The sequence below is a fragment of the Leguminivora glycinivorella genome, chromosome 19, assembly GCF_023078275.1.
Source record: "Leguminivora glycinivorella isolate SPB_JAAS2020 chromosome 19, LegGlyc_1.1, whole genome shotgun sequence".
NCBI classification, from domain to species: domain Eukaryota; kingdom Metazoa; phylum Arthropoda; class Insecta; order Lepidoptera; family Tortricidae; genus Leguminivora; species Leguminivora glycinivorella.
In genome coordinates this window covers 135,520-157,563 of record NC_062989.1, presented here as the reverse complement: position 1 = coordinate 157,563, position 22,044 = coordinate 135,520, and the positions used below count along the sequence as shown (strand labels likewise).

Below are 22,044 nucleotides of genomic sequence, written 5' to 3'. Positions count from 1 at the left end.
TCGAGCCAACATGATAGCCCGCAGGTTTGCTCGTTGCTCTTTCAATGTAAAAATAACACTGTTCCGTGCATACTGTACTACTTTTTACACGAGCAGCCTGTGGGTTAAATACACACAGAAGGCATACAACGCTCTCCGTGTTCAATATAATAATGCTCTAAGGGCGCTGCTGCACTTGCCCCGGTTTTGTAGCGCCTCTGGTATGTTCGCGGAGGCGCGTGTGGATTGTTTTTACGCCACCATGCGCAAGAGAGCGACCTCCGCAGTGCGCCGCGTGCGCGCCAGCAGCAACGCCCTGCTGGCAGTCATCGCTGAGAGGATTGACGGTCCATTTATGGGACACTGGTTGTCAGTACATGCACCGGTCTCCCATATATGGGCCAAATAGCATAAAGTTTTCATTTTTCTACTGATTTAATTTAATTTCAAATCTAATTTAATTTAATTTTAGTAGTTTAATTTGTGTTATGTGTTGTATTTTAATATGGGCTCAAGGTCTGAAATAAATGATATTTTATTATTATTTTATTATTTATTATTAAGTACCTAAATAATGAATTAAGAGGATTATTTTGTGACAACTCTTTTTTTTTTATTTTAGGTGTCGTTTTTTAGAGAACCATACCAGGCACAATGACCTTCCTCTCAACAGAAAATTACGTACAGTATCTAATACACATTTTTGTCTCAAATTAGAAATTCTATCCAAAGAAACTATCTAAGCCAACCAGATTTCACCAAAAATAACCAAAAATATCGCCAAAAAATCTCACAATCGAGTTAACTACTTTTATAATAAATGTGCTTTGTATTTGTTTCCAGTATTAACCTCATTACCATACTTTATTCCCGTAAGCCGAGTGTCAAGTCAATCCTTTACCATTAGAGTGACCAATGATGCGCGGACGGCGGTCGGTAATGATCGGAGCTAATCGGGTGATATCGCTATTTATCGCGAATTACTATCTGTGATACGTAAATCTACGTATTTAAATCTCATTGCCAACAGAATTAAAATTTTGAAAAAACCCCATAGCTAGAGACCTCTAAGTGAATTAGACCTCATTAAGTGAGTTTTCTTTTCGCCGGCACTCTTTGTGACAAAGCGGAAAACACAGCAGTTACAGTAGTTACTACAGTATGAGGGTTCTTCAAAAAAGGAGTGTACATGTACAAGTTTCTAATGGGTCAGCAACGCGAATGTGACATACCCTTGAGTTGCAGGAGACCATAGGTTACGGTGACCGCTTTCCATCAGGCGGGCCGTATACCCGTTTGCAACCGACGTGGTATAAAAAAGTTACTCTCACAGCTTCAATCCTAAAGGATTAAATCATTAGAGTGACAAATGATGCACAGACGGCGGTCGGTAATGATCGGCGCTAATCGGGTGATATCGCTATCTATCGCTAGACATCGCTATCGTGAACAGAAATACAACTGAACAATAGACATCAAGTAAAACTATGGAAACAGATTATATCGCGTATAATGAATTTACAACCACCCGTTGACCACGAACGCTGTAAAGTGTTCGAAACGTCGGGATGAATTGTAAATTTGTAAGCGATTTAATTCGCTTCCATAGTTTTATTTCATGAGTAACTATCGCGGTAACCGAAGACTATATTAATAGACATCAAAATTAAATTTTCAATAATTAAGAGTTGCATTACATTGAGAATTGCATTACATTATTTATATTTAAATAGTACATTATGATACAAGTGCGTAAGAAAGGAAGTTCGAAACGAGTGGCGTTAAATTAAAACACGACCGAAGGGAGTATTTTAAGTCGACACGAGTTACGAAGTTCCTTTTCACACGTGTATCGTACGACGTTTTTCAGTACATATGGCCCTTCGGTTGTGTTCTAATTTATCGCCACTCGTTTCGAACTTCTTTTTTTCGCACTTTTATCGTACTTTTAATTGTTGATGACATTTCGCTGGCTGAAAGAAATACTTTACGAAACAAAAATGGCAATGGAAACGAAACAGGCATGTAATATATTCTGTCAAACAAGTCTGTCAGTAAATAAGAACTAAGAAAACTATAGGTAACCTTTTCTCTAGCACCCTAAAGAAAAGGATGCATATAGTTTTCTTTGTTCTTATTTACTGACAGACTTGGTTGACAGAGTATAGTTTCAGATATCTGACCTTAAATGATAAAATAATAACCTGCCCTACGTAATTTCTGATTACGAGTAGTATTTTACAGTTCATTCATTAGCACAAATTAATAGAATTTAAATATTGCTTTAAAAATACTAAATCAAGCTTTACTATCAGAAATTAAAATAATAACATACCTATTTTATCCCAATAATTTATTAACAAATTTATAAAATTTGATATAATGTAACCATTCACATCAAAATCTATAAAGTGTAGCAACAAATCTGTATCACCTGGTAATGATCTTGATGTGTGTGAAAGAGACAGGTATATGCGCGTGCGCAGGATGAGGGGGACAAACGACGTGTGTTCGCCGGAAACCAAAGACTAGGAGATGATATAAACGTATTCCATCCTACTTGCGTTATCCCGGCATTTGCCACGGCTCATGAGAGCCTGGGGTCCGCCTTGACAATCAATCCTAAGATTTGGCGTAGAAACTAGTTTTTATGAAAGCGACTGCCATCTGACCTTTCAATCCGAAGGCCTAGTTAAGGCCTTATTGGAATTAGTCCGGTTTTCTCACAATGTTTTCCTTCAATGTTAAAAATTTAAAATCAAGTCATTGTTTATTTGTTATAGGTTTTCTAGTACAATTTTCATGTTAGGGCTCCGTATCAAAAACGTACAAAATGAACCCTTAGGTACAACTCTATCCGTCTGTCTGTCACATTGCTAATACATATCTCGAAAACGTCATGCTGTCGATTTGAAATTTGGGATAGTTATGAACAAAACTAACTTAAGTTTCAGATTGAAAGTTTTATTTCTTTCAGCTGTTATGGAACATGAAGACTTCAGAGGAAACATGTTCATGGACTGACATTAAGAGCGCATACTTTGGGAATGTATATTCACAACTCACATATGGTCTCACCGTGTGGGGTAAGTCTGTTGTAATTTTGGCTACAAAAAAGTTGCTTATTAATTAGATTGACCGTCATTGGTAAACTGTTGATTCTTAATTGTACTATTGTCAACATCTTTATAAAAAGATGATTAAAAAAAATGCGTGGAGTCTGTCCGAACGGAAGAAGTGAAACTTCGTAATGTGGACATGTAAATATAAATAAATAAATAAATAAATATTATAGAACATTCTTACACAAATTGACTGAGGCCCAAGGTAAGCTCAAGAAGGCTTGTGCTGTGGGTACTCAGACAACGATATATATAATATATAAATACTTATATACATAGAAAACATCCATGACTCAGGAACAAATATCTGTGCTCATCACACAAATAAATGCCCTTACCGGGATTCGAACCCGATTGCGCCAGACCGGTCGTAATAGGAAAGGCTATTTCAAAATTTTAAATGCAACGTTTTACGCTGTCAGTTTCGAAGTCGTATTAGAAGATTCACTTCAAAAATTGTGCCTCAAAATGGTCTGAAATGTTTGGTGACAACCAGTGCAAGATCCTTGAAAAATCCTTTGTTTAGGCTATTGTGCAGTCTATATTTTAACTAATCTCTGCCGGAAACGGATAATATATGGTGCATTGTTAGTAACGAGTGGCCCTGCGTGGGTGTCTGCCCTTAAATAGGGCTCGGTGTAAAAATTACTCTTTTTGCATACGATGCCTGAATTAAAGTGGTTTCAAACTTCAATCGGGTTTTAGGGTTACTGAGGCAAATTTTGCCATCTCCAGAGGATAGATTTTGCGCGAATAATCCTTTAAAATATGATATTTATATTATTTATCTTGGTCTGGTAGTAGTCTTCTATAAATATGCTTTTTTAGGTGTCTTAGGTGGCTCGGTGTAAAAATTAATTAAAGCTTAGAATTATATGTATTTTATAATTATTTTTCGCTACGAGTATGATAATACAGTGTGTACTTACTTTGACTTCTGAGAACAATTATCACTGGCATCTTGAACATCTTAAAAGCACCCTAGTTTATCAAAACCCTTTACAATTCCGATCCCATTTTATAGATCATCACATAAAAGGTACAGGCATAATGTCCTATTGACTTTGCCTCGCTGCTTTTATAAAAAAAAAAACAACCATAGAGCATAAAACTAAATCAAACAATATTCTAAAGTCCTGTTCATATGCAAAATAGTTATTTTTGACGTAACCATAAAAGATGGATCACATTCGAAAAAGGAATTCAAATATTTAAACAATGAACGTTGCTATTGGAACATGCGTTCGATTTTTGAATTCGGAAAGAATCGGTGTTTGTTTAGCTTGTCATAATAAATGACGGTTATAAAAGACGGAAAATGGAATGCCAATTCTGCTTTATTTTAAAATAAACACATCGTTATACAAAATAGTAAAAATATCTATTCATATGAAAAACTAAAATTTATTTGTAATTCTAAAACGTAAATAGCTAAAATTTATTTGTAATTCTGTAAAACACTTAAATCATAAACAGTTTAAACACCAACATTGAAATGGTTTGTAACAAGGGAAATAGAAAGATACAATTGAACACCCCAAATACTGAGAACTTATTACAAAAATAAAATTACAAAATTATAGGTACACAATAACCACATTTTATAAAATAAATTCATCAAAATGTCATAATTACTTAATTACATTACATTTTTGCCTCAATATGTGACAATTAGGTAAATAGATATAATTATTTTTACATTTTTATGCGTATTAAAAATCAGCAACATTTTTCTTTATCATAAAATAACTGATTGATCAAACAAAATGCATATTAGTAACCGCTGTAGAATTAAATAATACAAAATCCATCAAATCCATAAGTACAGTCGAGCGCAAAATCTCCAAAATCAGAGGTCAAGCGTAAACCTTCGTAATAAATCTACACAATTCAATGACAGTTCGAACATTGGTACACCCATCGACAAAAGCGTTAGTCATTACCGAATTTAAATAATAAAAAACTGTAAGGGGAGATAGCGCGCTGTTGCATAAGTAATTATAACAATTATTTTTTGATAGATAATAAATTATTTTTGACGGGGCTTTGGGTTTCGATTTGAATGCTATTTTGAATATGATAAGCTGGGTACTTTCGTTTTTGTAAATGGATCATTTTTATGCTTTGTCGGTAAAAAAATTACAAAGTTGTAAGTTGTGTGTGTAGTCTTAAGTTTAAAAAAAATCGTATGATTATATTCACTATCATAAAATCAAGAACTTTTAAATTTCTGTACGTTAGTCAAGTAGAAAATATTTTTGAATCTTCAAAATAACTATATTGTTATTATATTTATCATAGGTACGTGACAAAGGTAGATATTTTGTTTTGTATTTTTTAAAACGTTACATAAGAAAAAGATAATACCATACCATGTTCTTAACGATTCTTGAACATTCACATTGACAATACAAAACGTAATTAAGTTGCCACATTTAGTTCAACCACCTTTAATATTATAAACATTTATGTCACATGCACGTTTTCTTTATCAAAACCTATCAATCTCACAAAAAAGCGGCCAGGAACAAATAATAACGCGCACACACTTTCGATTTCAAAAAAAAGTGAATAAGAAATTCAAATTTCGAAGCTGCGTTCCAAAATGGCGGACATTTTCGACGGTTGGTGGGAGTTACGACCTTTTGCCATTAATGTGGGGCAAGGTGTGCAAGCGCGTATGATAATGTGAACAAGGGGCCTGCACTTTCGTTTTTAACCCTTTTAATTGTTGTCAATGGATTGCATTTTTTAAGGGTTAACTGGAGATGCCTGAGATTAGTTAGATCAGTTTTAATACAGTGGATCTTATCTAAGATTTGTTGAAAGTGTTAGAAATGTTATTCCACTCTTTTTGATCTTCTAACTAAAAAAAAACCTACATTTCTTCTCGATCGTCGATATTGGAGAAAACCCTTTCTTTATTTTTTTTATTTAAATAAAACTAACGGAATAAAAAACTTGTCACTGCCATATTAATAATTATTCCAAACAAAGAAGCCGCATTAAAACTAATTTTGAATCCAAAACTTCATCACAATGGTCTCTATCAGAGTGACGTAACAAAAAATGTGTCATCTCACTTAGATCTCTACATTCCCATAGCTTGTAACATCTTAAGACAAATATTATATTGTTGGACCAAGCTTACTTTACATAGCATTTGTACACCGCTATACTTTGTTGTAATAAAATATGTGCAGAGTTAACTTGGACATAATCCAAAAATTGTTATTATACCGACATTTTTTAGCCATTTAATGTCATTTGTACTAGACAATTTTTAATATGAACCTAATTTCGAAAAGATGAAAGATTTTGCCTTTTCATACATTTTCCACCTATCAAATGTTGGCCATTTTGCCAATGATTCTACAAAATAAATCTTAAAGGTCTTATTGTTCATTGTAGTTATTCCTTAAATTCTACAAAAATTGAGTTAAAAAAAGTAATAGATGAAAATTAATGACTAAAAGTTGAAAAACCTTAACGTTATAGAGACCATTTAAAACTGGGTGTAGACATCTTGCTTGTTACTCGTAACAATATTGTGTGGATCGGTAGTGATAACAAAGAGGTGTCACAAAAAACATGATCTAAATATAATAAGGTGTGATTTGAATGCGACATCTGGCGAGGAAGTGAGACAATGCGGTTAAATATGGCCGCCGGTAGCGATTGGGTTGGATGACACTTTTCTTCTTCATTGTATTAAAAATATGTCGGCGAGTTGAAAAAAAACGTAGATGATAAAAGTAAGCCGTGAAATAAACTATTGCCATATTTTTGATAAATGAAAACATAACCCTTTCCGACCGGTTTGATATAATCCTGCAAATTATTTAAAAAAAATCTTGACAGAAAGTAAATTGTATTTTCGGGCTCAAACCTATACCGATCGAATCTGCAGACACTAGCAACACGTAATAATAGTAAATACCTTAGGTTGGCCGGGTCAGTCGGTCGCAGGACATGTTTGAAGATGGCGCGGTATTTTGGTGAGAGTAGTGACCCACGTAAGTTCATAATTTCGTATATTTTTGGTGACAAACCTTTTATTTAATGCATGATTTTTACTGTTAAAGAGCTAGTGGTTTTATTAATTATGAATTAAAACTAAAATTAAGTGATTTCGTGTTATTAATAAGATCGTAAAAAAGAAGTGCACGAATTTGTACGTTCGGTCGTAGCCCGTAATCCGTTTGCCATAAATATCTGCACGTTTATGTGTATTCGGCCTTTGGGCATAAAATGAATTTCGAACAAATAATCAAATATTTTCGCGGTTTATTACAAATTTCGGTTTGTAATTCAATATTTATATTCTATAGGGCGTCCATTAAGTGATGAACAAATCCTTGAAATTTTGTGCAATGGTGAAATTTAATATCAGATGCTGAAAATTTTGACGAGGGCCTTGAAGAATTAACTTAGTACCTTTTTGAATGGCGTGACAACGAAAGTTTGGAGGTTGACCAGCTGTTTTTTGAACCTTCGTCTTCAAATACTTTAACTGATTTAAAAATACACGATCCGTCAATTGTTTCTGAGACGCAATGATAATAATTTAGCTTTGGTGAATGCATGGAGGGCATACGTACAAAATTGTTTGCGACGCCATGGGCCTCCCTAGACGCAAAGTACTTTTACTAGATTTCCGCTTGGAAATCTTTGCAATGCTCATTAAAGCACCAAAAAAACGGCGTAATGAATAGAGAAGCATGTTCGAATGACGTTTCACATGGTAAAACACCTGTGAGGCCCAGAAAGAGTCAGAGCTCGCCAGCACCTTGCATCTATCATATTTGATAGTTATTAATCATTTGCCTAAATTTGACGATATGAAATCCCCCAAAACCTGCATTCCCCATTGGAATCCTGATCCACTCGAACTAATACACGTTGCATCAACGTTTCAACAACGTGTACCTTTGCATTACACGTAAAAAGAAATGTTTGAAAGATTTACATACGAAGTAAGTGATAGTTGGAATGAGATTTTTTTCGTCAATTGTTTTTTTTATAGTTTTTTAATCGTTGTATTATGTAAAAACGAATAATAGATGATTATAAAAAAAAGTTTTATTATCTAAAATAAGATATTTAGTCACTTTTTACGTGTCCTTCCGAATTTGCACTTTTGTGCATTTACATATAGGTCCTGAACGTCACTTTCCTGCATGCGATTTTTTTATTGATTAAAGGCAATAAAATTTTTTATATTATTTTTTACGAGTATTTGACGACCATTGAAAACTGTTCACATGCATTTTTTATGAGATTTTAGAAAATAATTTTCTCGGTCGTAAAGGGTTAAATAAAATTTTAAAAAATAAATAATAATAATTTATTTCAGACTCAAGGTCCATAAATGGTTAGTAGAACATGAAATGTGTTATTAAGACATTATTTTACCTAATGAAAACTTAAAAAACTAAAACAATTCAAAATATACACGTTAAACTTTCGTGAGACATATTCAAATAATATTATAACATGTCGCAGCAATAGCGATATAATAAGGTGAGTACAACCGTAGATTCATTAATTAATTCAAAATATAGCTATAGTTTATTAAATACTTGATACTATCTACTATAAAAAACGACTTTGATAGAGCATACAGTGCAAGGGTTCTGTTATTTATGCACATTTATAGTCATGATTTAGTGGAATAGTAGGTTATTAACGTGCAGCCTCATCTTAGGTTTTACCAATGACTGTACTTTTCCTGTAGCTTATTCAGGACAGGACAGTCTTCATCATCAGATCAGCTTGATGGCATCATAATGCATTAAACAAATAATAATCCACGCCAAATTCCTCGAGACCTTCTTATGTTTTAATTTCTTACACTTATTCAAAAATAAGACAAGTAAAGGAAATATTATGTAAGAATAGTTAAGATGTTCTTCGTGCTTCCACAAAAAATACATCTTTAAAAATAATTTCAACAGCAACTACAAAAATTAGTAGTAACCATTATTTTGTTATTTGCTTAAAACCGTTTAAAGGTACTTTTAAATCTGGATCGCTCATAATTATTTCCAAATTCAACCCATATCCTTACCCGATTCTTAAAACAATAGCCATTTGAATAAAAATCAAACGACATTGTTTGAAATGTTTTATCGAGTGCATCTTGCAAGTTGCGAGTGCATCGACAGAGGGCCCGCATCATCACGCGTTAATTGTTGCATTTCTGTATGTAGCTATAGTAAAAACGTAGACCCTCGCGGGGAATGCAGGCAGTAAATATTATTACATATTTAGTGACTGAAAATGAGACAATCTGGTATATTCTAATAATTACTAGCTTTTTCTCGCTGCTTCAGAAATTGCGGAATGCGTATAAAGTGGGGGGTCAGATAGAGACAAAAAGTAGCCTATGTCACTCTCCATCCTTTCAACTATCTCCACTTAAAAAAGCATGTCAATTCGACGCTCTGTTTTGCCGTGAAAGACAAACAGACAGACACACACACTTTCCCATTTATTATATTAGTATGGATTATTTCACAAATGGACTATTTCACCATAGTGACATTGACACTTGACACTTGACACTGACAATTCCCTATTTAATTTTCTTAGTAGCTAAGTAACATTGTTACTCAGCGCCAATATTCCTTGTTGAACAGGCAATGAACTGCGAATTGTCACTGTCGGGCGACAATTGTCACTATTGTGAAATGAGGCACAGGGGGCAACTTTTGAATCTCGCATACGGGATTTTGTCACTAAAATACCAGTTGAAAATGGTGACTTGCTTATTATTTTAAGTGACAATTTTCTGAATTCGGACGCGTGAGACTCAAAAATCGGCCCCCAGAACCGATAGTACTTTCCAAAGTTCGAAAGGGTATAGGTACTGATCTCGTTTTGAGCGTCGGCACAGAATATATATTATAATAGGATATAAAAGTGCAGAAGGCTCACTCCTTTGGTGTTCACAAAATGCCGCCATTCTAAATACTTACCTACATTAACAAACGGACCGCCCGCGAGCACCCGACATTGAATTCTAATGCGCCGCTCGAAGGTAGTCACCGCGAACTCGCGGCCGCCGGCATGTACCTGTAGTAGTACGGCTATAGAATCGCGGAGTGAGCCGCCCCTGGCGTCGGCTATACGCACTTGCATTTTCTGTCTCTTTTGTTGCTGGTGCTTGTCATAAAGAAAATCGGCTACTCATTTGCCTCTTTTATCACAAATCACTATAATACATAATAATTATATTTAAAAAATTATCCTGCCGCCTCTGTTTTTACGTAGTTCTAAAATTTAATTTCACATTAAACCTCATTGAGGGCATTTTTTTGAAGAATATAATGACGTTGATTAACTAATGACTAAAACAATGAGTCAGCTATGAGGGCGTTTTGATCACTTTTATAGGCTTGATAATTTATTCATATTTATATTGTGTTTATTTCTTCGAAACTAAAAGTAACTTATTTAAACTTTCACGATTTTTACACATATTTAAAATTGCAAACGGGACTTAATCGCGTATTAGGTGTTCTTAACCCCCGACGTAAAAACGACGGGGTGTTATAAGTTTGACGTGTCTGTCTGTCTGTTTGTCTGTTTGTCTGTCTGTCTGTCTACCTGTCTGTCTGTCAGTCTGTCTGTCTGTCTGTCCGTCTGTCTGTATGTCTGTCTGTCTGTCTGTCTATCTGTCTGTCTGTCTGTCTGCTGTCTGTTTGTCTGTCTGTCTGGGTGTGTGTTTGCCTGTGGCATCGTAGCTCCCGAACGGATGAACCGATTTAGATTTCGTTTTTTTTTTGTCTGAAAGCTGAGTTAGTCGGGAGTGTTCTTAGCCATGTTTCATGAAAATCGGTCTATGTCGCGGTCGGGGGTTTTTTCAAAATTTTAATTTTGTGGTTAGGTAATACATATTTGTATACGTTTTCCCTAAGTTGAACACAAAAACAACTCATTTGCGTTATTCACCCAAAGTATCGAAACGTCTTACAAAAATTGAAGTCCCAATAACAATAATCCCCTAAATCCATACAAAACCATACAATACTACAAATGTACAAAAGTACAATTTCGGTAATGCAAATAGCTATGGCATCATAAATATCTAACCGCAACTTTATGAATACACTCCATTTTTCTAATTTCAAGCTTATGGTAAAGAGTTAGGGGTGCGAGTGCTGCAGAGTTAGCGTGGACGGCTTAGAATGTTCAACCCTTACGAAACCGCGATGTGCATTTCGATAATAGGTGGCAGAGTAGAGAGGCACAGAGGCGGGCGGGGTGTTAAACAATAGGTTACTAGACTCATATCTAATATGGCACAATAAATGATTGTCTTCTGCAATATTTGACATAACTCATAAGAAACCAAGATTTAATGATTTTGGTTATTAAATGTGTACGATGACTACGTATCTTTAATTCAAAAAAATTTTTTTTTTATTTTGGCCAACGAAAACGCTGTCGGCCGTGTAGTGACGTCATAGAATTCATGTCAAATCAATCACTGACATAATGACCTTTATGCCTTTTACTTAAAGTGTCAGAAAGTGTTGTTTTCGCACTGAATGACTTCATTCACAGACAATCTATAGATGACATGGCTGATGTTGTTTTTCTTTAAAAATATTTTTTGCGGTTATAAATCATAATAAAATATAGTGATTTTTTTTTCGGTTAATTGGACAGTAAGTAATAATATAAGACAAACTTTAAAAAAGGGTCAAGTAGCCTATTATAAAAAGGACATCAAATTTTTTTGTACGGTTAGCCAAGAAAGTGGTGTACCATTATATCTCTCTACTCTAATTTTGAACACATCAGATCGAAAGTGGTAAACCATTGTCTGACTGTACAGTCAAGTGCAAAAATACGTATCGATTTTATCCGCTCAAAAATATGTACCGTATTCCGCCGACATAAAGTGCTATGGGACATATTTTTGATAAGTTGTACGCACCCATATTTTTACACCTGACTGTACTACGATTTAGGATTCATTCACAAGAACCTAATCTTTGCCATACAATGTATTACGTTGTTAATCGAAACGACATTTTCATATTTTATGAAAATTGACATGAGAATTAGTAAACTAGCTTTTGCCCGCGGCTTCGCTCACGTTATATTCGAAAATTACAGAATGCTCCCTGCAACCTTCTTATAAAAATACCAAAGTCACTACAGATTTAAGGAGTTCCAATCTGATCTTCATCAGCAGATCCACTGCACCAAACGTCACTGTTCTGGACGTAAATATGCATGCCGTTCCTGAAAAACACACAAAAATCATCATATGTTTCCCTTTCAGATTTGATGAGTTCCCTCAATTCCTCTAGGATCCCATTCTCAGTTCTAAGAAAAATGGGACCAATCTGTATGCATAATTATACATTCAACCAAAAAAAAATTTCAAAATCGGTCCAGCAACGACGGAGATATCGTGGAACTAACATTAAAAAAAAAAACATACAGACGAATTGAAAACCACCTTCCTTCAGAGATTTGAGGCGGCGGATAAAAAATATCTTTATTTACATGAACATATTTACATAATTATTAATTATATAAGAAACTAAGGCCCTTGAGGCATTGTTCCAAGGATGCTGGCGACATTTCCTCGCCGTATCGCGTTGTGTGAGGAAGTCGCCAGGTCTTCGGTTATCAACAGTTACGTCATAGTTGTATGTACCCTGTAGTCTCCGTCTTGCCTACTCTGCGCGTTATCACGAATATCAAAGATTCAAGATGTTGCCGCCATGGATTATTGAACCACGCTCTTTGCGTTTTTAGGGTCCCGTCATAACCGTCGAACACTTGTACTTACCAACAATCCATTAAAATACATATTATCTACAGAAACTATGTGCAAGACAAAGTTTCAAAGGTATACAACGTGTTTTTAATGATTTCCGTTAACTTTAAGATTCTTTATTGTTAACTTTAAGATTGTTTATTGTTCTGATTCAAGTTATTCCAAAAATAAATTTAATGGATCAATACCTGTGACCTTCACAATTTCCTATAGGTAAGTATTATTTTATTACGACATTTTCCGCCAGTTACTTGACAGCTTGACACTAACTTTAATGCAGTTTATATAAATTATTAAATATATTTTTTTCAAATTTAAAACCAAAAAGAGGTATAGTGGTTCCTGTTAATGAGTCTATGGATCGGCAAACAACAATATTGTATAAAAATTTTAGGAATAATAAAAAAAACATATTGAAAATTGACAATATTAATTCCTAAACATAAACGTGAGAAGTTTCTATGTTTGTAACACGATTTTGGATTTTTCGGATTCTTGTATCAATGTCAATGGGATATACCTACCAACGGTTATACCTAGATGGTTTTTGAATTTACCACCTGCCATAAACGTAATTGTGTCGCTTAACTTCAAACCTTTTTTTTTATTGCTTTAAGGTTGAATATATAAAAAATATAATAAAGTGATCTGAAAGATAATCAACCTTATAGCAGAATTGATTAACCCAATTGACAACGTTTCAAAATTTTCAACGTCCCTAAATCGAAAACCATTTCGAGATATACGCTTGTAGATCACATAAATATTTTTTTAAATTTTTTTTTTCCGTATTTTTAGTATAAAAAATCTTAAAAATAGTTTAAAGGGGAAGTGACGTCAAATAGCTGATTTAGAGCTGCCACTATAACAAAAAAATCTTCCAGTTGGGATGTCACTTGAGTTTGACAGTGACACTTATCACAGTTCGTAGCAAAGATATTAAAAATTTCATGGCTTAGTCTATGGTTCGTAGTCATTCACTATTGGTTGACAGTGACACTTGACAGTCAGATATACCGTTTGAGCCGACTGTTTGAGCTGACTGTTAAAACTTTTTTTTTAGAAATGATTTTGTCGTTTTCTTAGGTATATGAAACAACACATGTGACGTCACGAAGCTGCGTCTTGACGTTTGTAACTTACGCTATTTCTGCTCGAAGTAGTAATAGAAAGGGATTTTCTCACTAAAATAGCAGTTTTTGGAAAAATAAAAAAATACGTGTATCTTTTAGTATTGAGTTCTTTCAAACCAAACAATAAAAAGTAGTACTCAAAAATTATGAAATGTTGTCAATTATGAAGCTAAGCGACACAATTTACACATAAACTGATATATGAAAATGTCTGTCCAATTCTTAGGCATCTGGTCCTGTTTAAATTCTTTTAAACATCACCCAATAGTAACAACCTATTAAACATTAACTAATACTTAACCCTCAAAAGTAACCTTTAACGAGCACAAAGACGTCTTTAGCCATCACCCTTCAGTCGTAAAGGGAATAATGACTACAATGGTTTGGGAGACACGTGCGAACAGACAGAAGGGTCACGTTCAGGAAGTAGAAAGGGTTAAGTTTTGATTATTCGAGGTCTTGAGTTCAAAAATATTGGGTTCTCTTTAATCGCTATATTTTTGAAACCGTGGTCATATTTATTTCGATAATATTTGGTGGATAAATAGAATTTGACAATGAACAGTAGTGACCCTGCCTGCTAAGCCGCGCTCCGGTAAGGGCACATACTCGTATTTGTGTGATGAGCACAGATATTTGTTCCTGAGTCATGGATGTTTTCTATGTATATACCTAAATAAGTAAGGATAGGACTTTCGATCCGGAGGTCGCGGGTTCGAACCCCGGCTCGCACCAATTAGTTTTTCGGAATTTATGTGCGAAATGTCATTTGATATTTGCCAGTCGCTTTTCGGTGAAGGAAAACATCGTGAGGAAACCGGACTAATTCCAATAAGGTCTAGTTTTACCCTTCTGGTTGGAAGGTCAGATGGCAGTCGCTTTCGTAAAAACTAGTGCCTACGCCAAATCTTGGGATTAGTTGTCAAAGCGGACACGGAGCAGGTCGCCATGCCGGGATAACGCAAGGAGGATGATTATACCTAAGGATATCTTCGCCTAGCACCTAAGTACAAGCTTTGCTTAGTTTGAGGCTAGGTTGATTTCTGTAAGCTCATGAATGAATCTTAAAGTTTTTTTTCTACTCCCGAACTATTATTCGTCATTTACTGGGTCGTGCACAGATCTTTAAAACCCTACATAAAGGTCTATTCCCCAAAGCCAGCGTCCGCCGGCTTTCCGCGCATGCGCGCAGTATCGAAAAAACTGAAAACGCATTGTTTGGCTCTGTAACCATGGCAACGCCTTATAACGACACTGCGGGCGTGCGCGGGAAGGCTTTATGGGCAGCCGTGCTGACAGTGCAAACCTTTGAGTCAAAATACAGGAAACAGTGTGAATTTCCCGAAAGTTATTCAAGAAAACTATTAAAAACTAAGTGCATGGTCGTAGAAAAAGTATTGTATGCAACGGTGTTTAACTGAGTCAAAAAATACTCGTGGCGTATCAATAACAATTTTCGGCTTTGCCTCAAATTGTTACCCACGCCACTCGTCTTTTTTGACCTCCTTTAAACGCCTGTTGCATAAAATACTATTTTCTCAATATTTTTTTTTATATTTACTTATGATATCAATTTTAAAGTGATACTTTCTCTGAATTCGAAAAAAACCGTCCAAAAAATTGTAATATGACTTAAAAAACAATTAGCTTTTCAATAAAAAATAACTTCCCAGAATTCAAAATCTCCTAACGAATTCTATTGAAAAAACCCTTCCAATGAATACGTTTAATTAACTTTTTTCGCGGAAAGATTATTAATTAATCAAACAATTAATAATGAATCGGCAACACTCGGCGTGTCGGATCGGGGATAAATATTCGAGAGATTTGCATAAGAAACCGTTTTTTTTTTCACGTTGTACCTATTTACTTTCGATTTTTAATGACAGTGTAGTGTGGATAAGACTACATTTTTTTGGAGTGGCATAATACGTTCACTGAGACGGTCATGCTTATGTTGTTGCAACTATGGGGCAAATGCACTAATAATGTTGATTAATAATTGTAATTCTGTGTTACGCCGGTCATTACTTTAAGTATTATGATGTTTATTTTAACTAACACTGTATTTAGTAATACTTATAATTTAAGACCTATATTGTTGTAGGAATTTCTTAGTATTTAAGTTTAAGGGTCCACTGAAAATCAGCTTTGTGGCACCAAGTGCTTCGACACATGCTGAGTGGAATCCTTTTTGGAACAATTTATTAATTGTCATAACTGCAATAATTGTACAAAGTATGCTGTTGTTTCAAATAAATAATTTTCATTTCATTTCATTTCATTTCATTTCAAAAAAATTGACTAGGTAACTATTAAAAAAAAAAATCTACCTACCTACCAGTTCGCCCTTATTTTTGTTCAGTCATTTTACTTGAGAGCTTGAGAAATAAATATGCATAGGTACATCTAAATAGAAGCGCTGGTAGCCTAGCGGTAAGTACGTGCGACTTTCGTTCCAGAGGACGCGGGTTCGAACCCCGGCTCGCACCAATGACTTTTTCGGAATTTATGTGCGAAACGTCATTTGATATTTGCCAGTAGTTTTTCGGTGAAAACATAATGAGGAAACCGGACCAATAAGGTCTAGTTTACCCTTCGGGTTGGAAGGTCAGATTGCAGTCGCTTTCGTAAGAACTGCCTACGCCAAATCTTGGGATAAGTTGTCAAAGCGGACCCCAGGCTCCCATGAGCCGTGGCAAATGCCGGGATAACGTAAGGAGGATTATGAGGTACATCTAACTAGGTACTTAAAAGACAAGGTCTTTAACATTGGGGCATATTTTTATTTTTTTGTCTGTTTTGCTTTTTCTACTCAGAATCATGAGCTCTTTCGATTCCGCAGAAGAAAAAAAATGTCTCAAAATTTTTTTTCCACTGAGTTACAATTTCTCATACAACTTGTTTGATCGTAACTCAGAGGACGACAAAAAATTGTATGGAAATTTTGGGACCTTTTTTGTCTCCTAGTAGAATCGAAAGAGCTCATAAATGATGCTGAGTAGAAAAAGTGCAAAAATTTCCAGAAATAAAAAACAAGTGAAATCGACAACAAAAAAAAATAATGCCCATTAGGTAGTAATTCTCCGGTTATTAGGTAGTTATTCTCCTTACAAAAATTTAAAGGCGTATCCACACAGTCCTCTCGATAACCCTTCCATTGCGTGGGAGACATCGGAGGGATAGAACAGATGTTTTTAATATTCAAGAAAAAGACGCCCCTGCACTAATGTTTGCATTCGACTTTGGTCCCTTCCTGCGATGACTCATCAGCCTTTATAGCTGTGATTTGAAAAGTAATAAATACAATACAATCAGTTCAAAATAACATCGAGCACAATAGAAAAATCTGACTATAATCTTGTGCCTTTCGCCATAATATCTGATCTGAGACTTTACAAGCGCTGGTAGCCTAGCGGTATGTACCTGTGACTTTCCTTCCGGAGGTCGCGGGTTCGATCCCCGGCTCGCACCAATGAGTTTTTCGGAATTTATGTGCGAAATGTCATTTGATATTTGCCAGTCGCTTTTCGGTGAAGGAAAACATCGTGAGGAAACCGGACTAATTCCAATAAGGTCTAGTTTACCCTTCGGGTTGAAAGGTCAGGTGGCAGTCGCTTTCGTAAAAACTAGTGCCTACGCCAAATCTAGGGATTAGTTGTCACAGCGGACCCCAGGCTCCCATAAGCCGTGGCAAATGCCGGGATAACGAAAGGGGGATGTTGATCTGATCTGAGAATTTCTTTCTTTACGAGGCGAAGTGTGTATGTCGCAGGGAAATGGCCAAAACCACAGAACTAGATTTAGATAGAAGAAACAAGTTCATCTATTTGTATAGGGGCCGAGCGTGTCAAATTTTGTACTGAAGTTGTTTCTTGCCTGTAATTTTAAATATGTCTCAGGCTCTTGATTGTTCATAATTTTTGTGTTGTTATAATTGAATATCACGTAACGAGGCATTTTTTATGTTTTGATTGACTTCAACTTACAAAAATTGACGCCCGAAAGCTGCAAGCTGCGATTAAAGACGGACAACTCAGTGGATTTCACTGAGTTCATTTGACACGCTAAGTAGATACGTTTGCTTGATCTATGGTATATATGACATCTGTGGCCAAAACAGAGATTTGATCAAATCTCTAAGGAATATGATCAAATCACGCAGGATGTCAAAATGGCGAATCCATTTCATCATTTCTCCAGAAAATTTCAGTCATTTGACTAAATCCCTGACTCTCTTTAGTGAAATCACAAAATCGGCCAATAGACACGCCACGTTTTGTCATTTCACTAGATTTGTTTAGCGATTTGATAAAATCCCTGAACCACAACAGTAAGTTGACGCATTTCTGTGATTCGAAATTACCCCAATGTACCACCCCACACAGAAAACATCCATATGATTCAGGAACAATCTGTGCTCATCAGACAAATGCCCTTCGGGATTTAAACTCAGGACCATCGCCTTAGCAGGCAGGGTCACTACCAACTAGACCATACCGGCCGCAAGATAGTCGTCGCATAAGCGATTCTCGATATCAACTAACGTATTTTAAATTCATCATCACCATCATCATCATCATTATCATCATCATCGTCATCATCATATCAGCCCTTTATCGCCCACTGCTGAGCATAGGCCTCTCTTCTAGTACGCCACTTGTCCCAGTCCTAGCTAGTCTCATCCAGTTGTGACCCGCAATTTGCCGGATGTCGTCCACCCAACGAGCTAACGGGTGCCAAGCGTTTCTTACATCTGTGAGCGGCCACCATTCTGTTAACATTTTAGTCCATCTGCCATCACTCTGCCTAGAAACATGTCCCGCCAAACTTCATTTTAGTTTGGTAATGACGAAACCCACGTCTAGCACCTTGGTGCGACGACGGATCTTGTCATTCCTCACCCGATCTTGAATCTTGATACCGAGCATGGCGCGCTCCATGGCTCTCTGTGCAACTCGGATCTTATGCACAGACTTTTTAGTGAGCAGTCATGGTGGGCAGGACACATTGATTAAATTCATAGTAGATACCTACTACAAATCTGGGTGACTAAACGGCTCAGCCACGACATTGGGCTAAGCGCGGCAGCGGTGAGCGGCGGCCATACATAGGAGCGAGACACAGCGATGGGACTTTTCATTCGCACGTATGGCTGCCGCTCACCGCTGTCGCGCTTAGACCAATGTCGTGGCTGGACTATAACATCTTTTGTTACAGACATAATTACCGATTCGTTGAGAAACTAAAGAAAACTGCGATTATCTCGCCTTGCCCAACCACGATTGCTATTCAAATATTAAAATTTGCCAACAGACTATAGGGCAATTATGACGCGGTGCAAGTTATGAACTTAACGCAGTAAAGGCTACCCCGTAACTGCTGACATGACTGGCCCCGTAGCCGAATGGCATTTCTCCGACGCCAAACGAAAGCGATACGCCGCTGGCTCTGTCGCGCCAATACGCAAGCGCGATAGAGATAGATATCTACTAGCCCTTCGTTTCGTGAGCGTTTCGTGAGCGATTGTGCCATTCGGCTAGCCACCCTGGTATCAGTAAGGTCTCGCGATCAACGCTTGAAGTCTTCTTCTCTGTAAGAATAGACAGTCGTAATCAAAGGAAAGAAGACAAAAAATGCAAAATATATTTTTCATCACACCCGCACTTTAAATGTGCTATTGCACGCAGGCGGAGCGTGAGTTATAGAAAAATCGTTCTCCCAAGGGAATAATGAAATTTCTTGTACCGTACTTAACTTTTTTACATCTATTTATATACTTTTTACATTGCGAGTGCGATGAAAAACATTGTGTGTAACTCGGGGAGTATGAATGTTACTAACTCGAGTCTTTAAATCGCTCCGGCCGTCGCGATTTAACTTACTCTCGTTAGTAATATTCAACTTCCTCCCCTTGTTGCACAATTTACTAATGTTTTACACTGAGACAGAGATTAGAAAATTTTATTTGCATGTGGATATTATAATCTCAAAAAAAAATTGGTACTTTTCTGGAACTACTGCTGATCAAAGTGACAAAATGCTTACGCTACGACAACGAAACTCACTATGCCTCTCTAGCAGTTTTCCATATCAGCGCGAAAGGGCGACAGTGACAGTTGCGTTTCGTTCGTGACGTCACGGAATGGCGCAGCGTACCTACTCAATAATTGACTCATAGACATTTTCGACAAACATCACGACATTCAAAGGACATTTATTTACGCAGACGATGTAGCCATCTGCACAACATCCCGAGAAGAGTTAGAGGATGCTCTCGGTGATTGGAAACGTCAGTTAGAAGCGGGTGGGCTAATGCTAAGTATTTCCAAGTCCCAATACATGGTGTGTAACAAACCCAACCAACTTGAAGACCCTCTCGTTATCGATGGACAACAAGTCACTAGATGTGACGAATACAAATACTTGGGTACCATGTTACATGCTTCAGGAAATTTGGAAGGGAACTTGCAGCACCGTATCGCCGCTGCCTGGCTAAAGTGGCGTGAAGTGACGGGTGTTACCTGCGACCGGAGGATGCCTGTGAAGCTTAAAGGCCTTGTCTATAAAAGCATAGTAAGACCAGTTCTAACTTATGGGAGTGAAACGTGGGCTATGAAGCAGGAACATGTCCGGTCTGTCCAAGTCACAGAAATGAAGATGCTTCGGTGGATGTGCGGAGTAACGAGGCTCGACAGGATACGCAATGAACATGTTCGCGGTAGCCTCGGAGTACGTGATATCGCCGATAAACTACAAGAAAGTCGACTGAGATGGTATGGACACGTGAAAAGAAGGCCTCCTGAGTACATAGGAAACGTTGCTATGGATCTGAGCATTGCTGGGTCCCAAGGAAGAGGAAGACCGAAGATGAGATGGGCAGATACCATAGCAAAAGACATGAGAGCCTGCGACGTTTCAGTCGACGACACGTCCGATCGTGCGAAGTGGAAGGAAAGGACAGGAAAAGCAGACCCCAAAATCAGATGGGAATAATAATGCTGAGGAGAGAGAGATCACGACATTCAAAACAGAAAATGCATGAAGGTGCTACCGCTTGTGACATGAAATACATTCGATATCTGTGCAATAACTGATTGATAGACATTTCGACAAAAATCGCGCCCCTTCCTAAAGAAAATGCATAAAATTGCTACCGCTCATGGCTTAATCTACGTCCGTGACGTCACGGCGTTGCGTGCGCAATAATTGCCCTACGATCGACTCCCGCGCATAATGGCGACTTTCGCCGTTGTTTTGAGACCAAATTATTGCGATTAAAGTTACTGTTGTCTATGCTACTGTGCTTTGATGTGCTTGTTTGATTTAAAAACGAATGATGAAGAATGAATGAAGTAGTTTTTTTTTTTTTTTACCTATGTCTTAACCTTGCGGAGCCTGGTAATGTCACCAGGCTCCGGTAATGGCATCTTTTTCAGAAAGGTAAAAAAAAAAAAATTAAAATTTAATCTGTTTATTTCTAAGAAACGTACATGCATTTATGCATGCAGGATCTGCTCCCCTTGAGTTTGGGCTTGTATTTTTTATGGATTGTAAGCATCACAATGAATAACATTCTGTATATATAGCCTTATACTGATCGTAGCTCATCTGTGCATGGGCTTAACGAATGTCAACGGTAAACGTCAGATTTGGCGGCACTTCACTTTTTAGGTTATAAGAGTTTTTGTACGGATTGTAACTACTGATAGTAGATGATTAATGATTTGATTAATGTTATATTCCTGATTATTATTTGACACTGTAATTGAAGCAATCAATGTAATAAAGCAAATGTAGCTGATGGAAGCAGTGGTTTAAATGATAAACCCCCATACCGGAGCTCGAGGGCCACGGACATGCCCTCACATGAAACTGGAAGCAATAGATTAAATGATGGAACCCCGTGACTGAGCTCTTGAGCCTTGGCTTGGCTCACAGGATGTTGTGGCTCTACATTGAGCACTCTAAACCTACTCGTCTTTATGTTTAAACTAGCTTTTGCCCG

The 22,044-nt window shown here is 36.7% G+C and overlaps 1 protein-coding gene across 1 annotated transcript; it reads left to right on the top strand.

Moving 5' to 3' along the window:
- Positions 1-202: 202 nt before the first annotated feature.
- On the top strand, positions 203-21,032 carry LOC125236715. The gene is made up of 3 exons (XM_048143633.1): positions 203-352; positions 2,957-3,065; positions 20,266-21,032. The coding sequence occupies exons 1-3, from the start codon at positions 203-205 to the stop codon at positions 21,030-21,032; spliced, it is 1,026 nt and encodes a 341-aa protein (XP_047999590.1).
- The last annotated feature ends 1,012 nt before the right edge of the window (positions 21,033-22,044 follow it).

Bases quoted from the DNA above. Each gene is read 5' to 3' on its own strand.
- LOC125236715 (XM_048143633.1), top strand. From the start codon at position 203: ATGTTCGCGGAGGCGCGTGTGGATTGTTTTTACGCCACCATGCGCAAG. The intron at 353-2,956 runs GTACATGCACCG...TATTTCTTTCAG, and splicing joins TTATGGGACACTGGTTGTCA to CTGTTATGGAACATGAAGAC. The intron at 3,066-20,265 runs GTAAGTCTGTTG...TTATTTACGCAG, and splicing joins ATATGGTCTCACCGTGTGGG to ACGATGTAGCCATCTGCACA.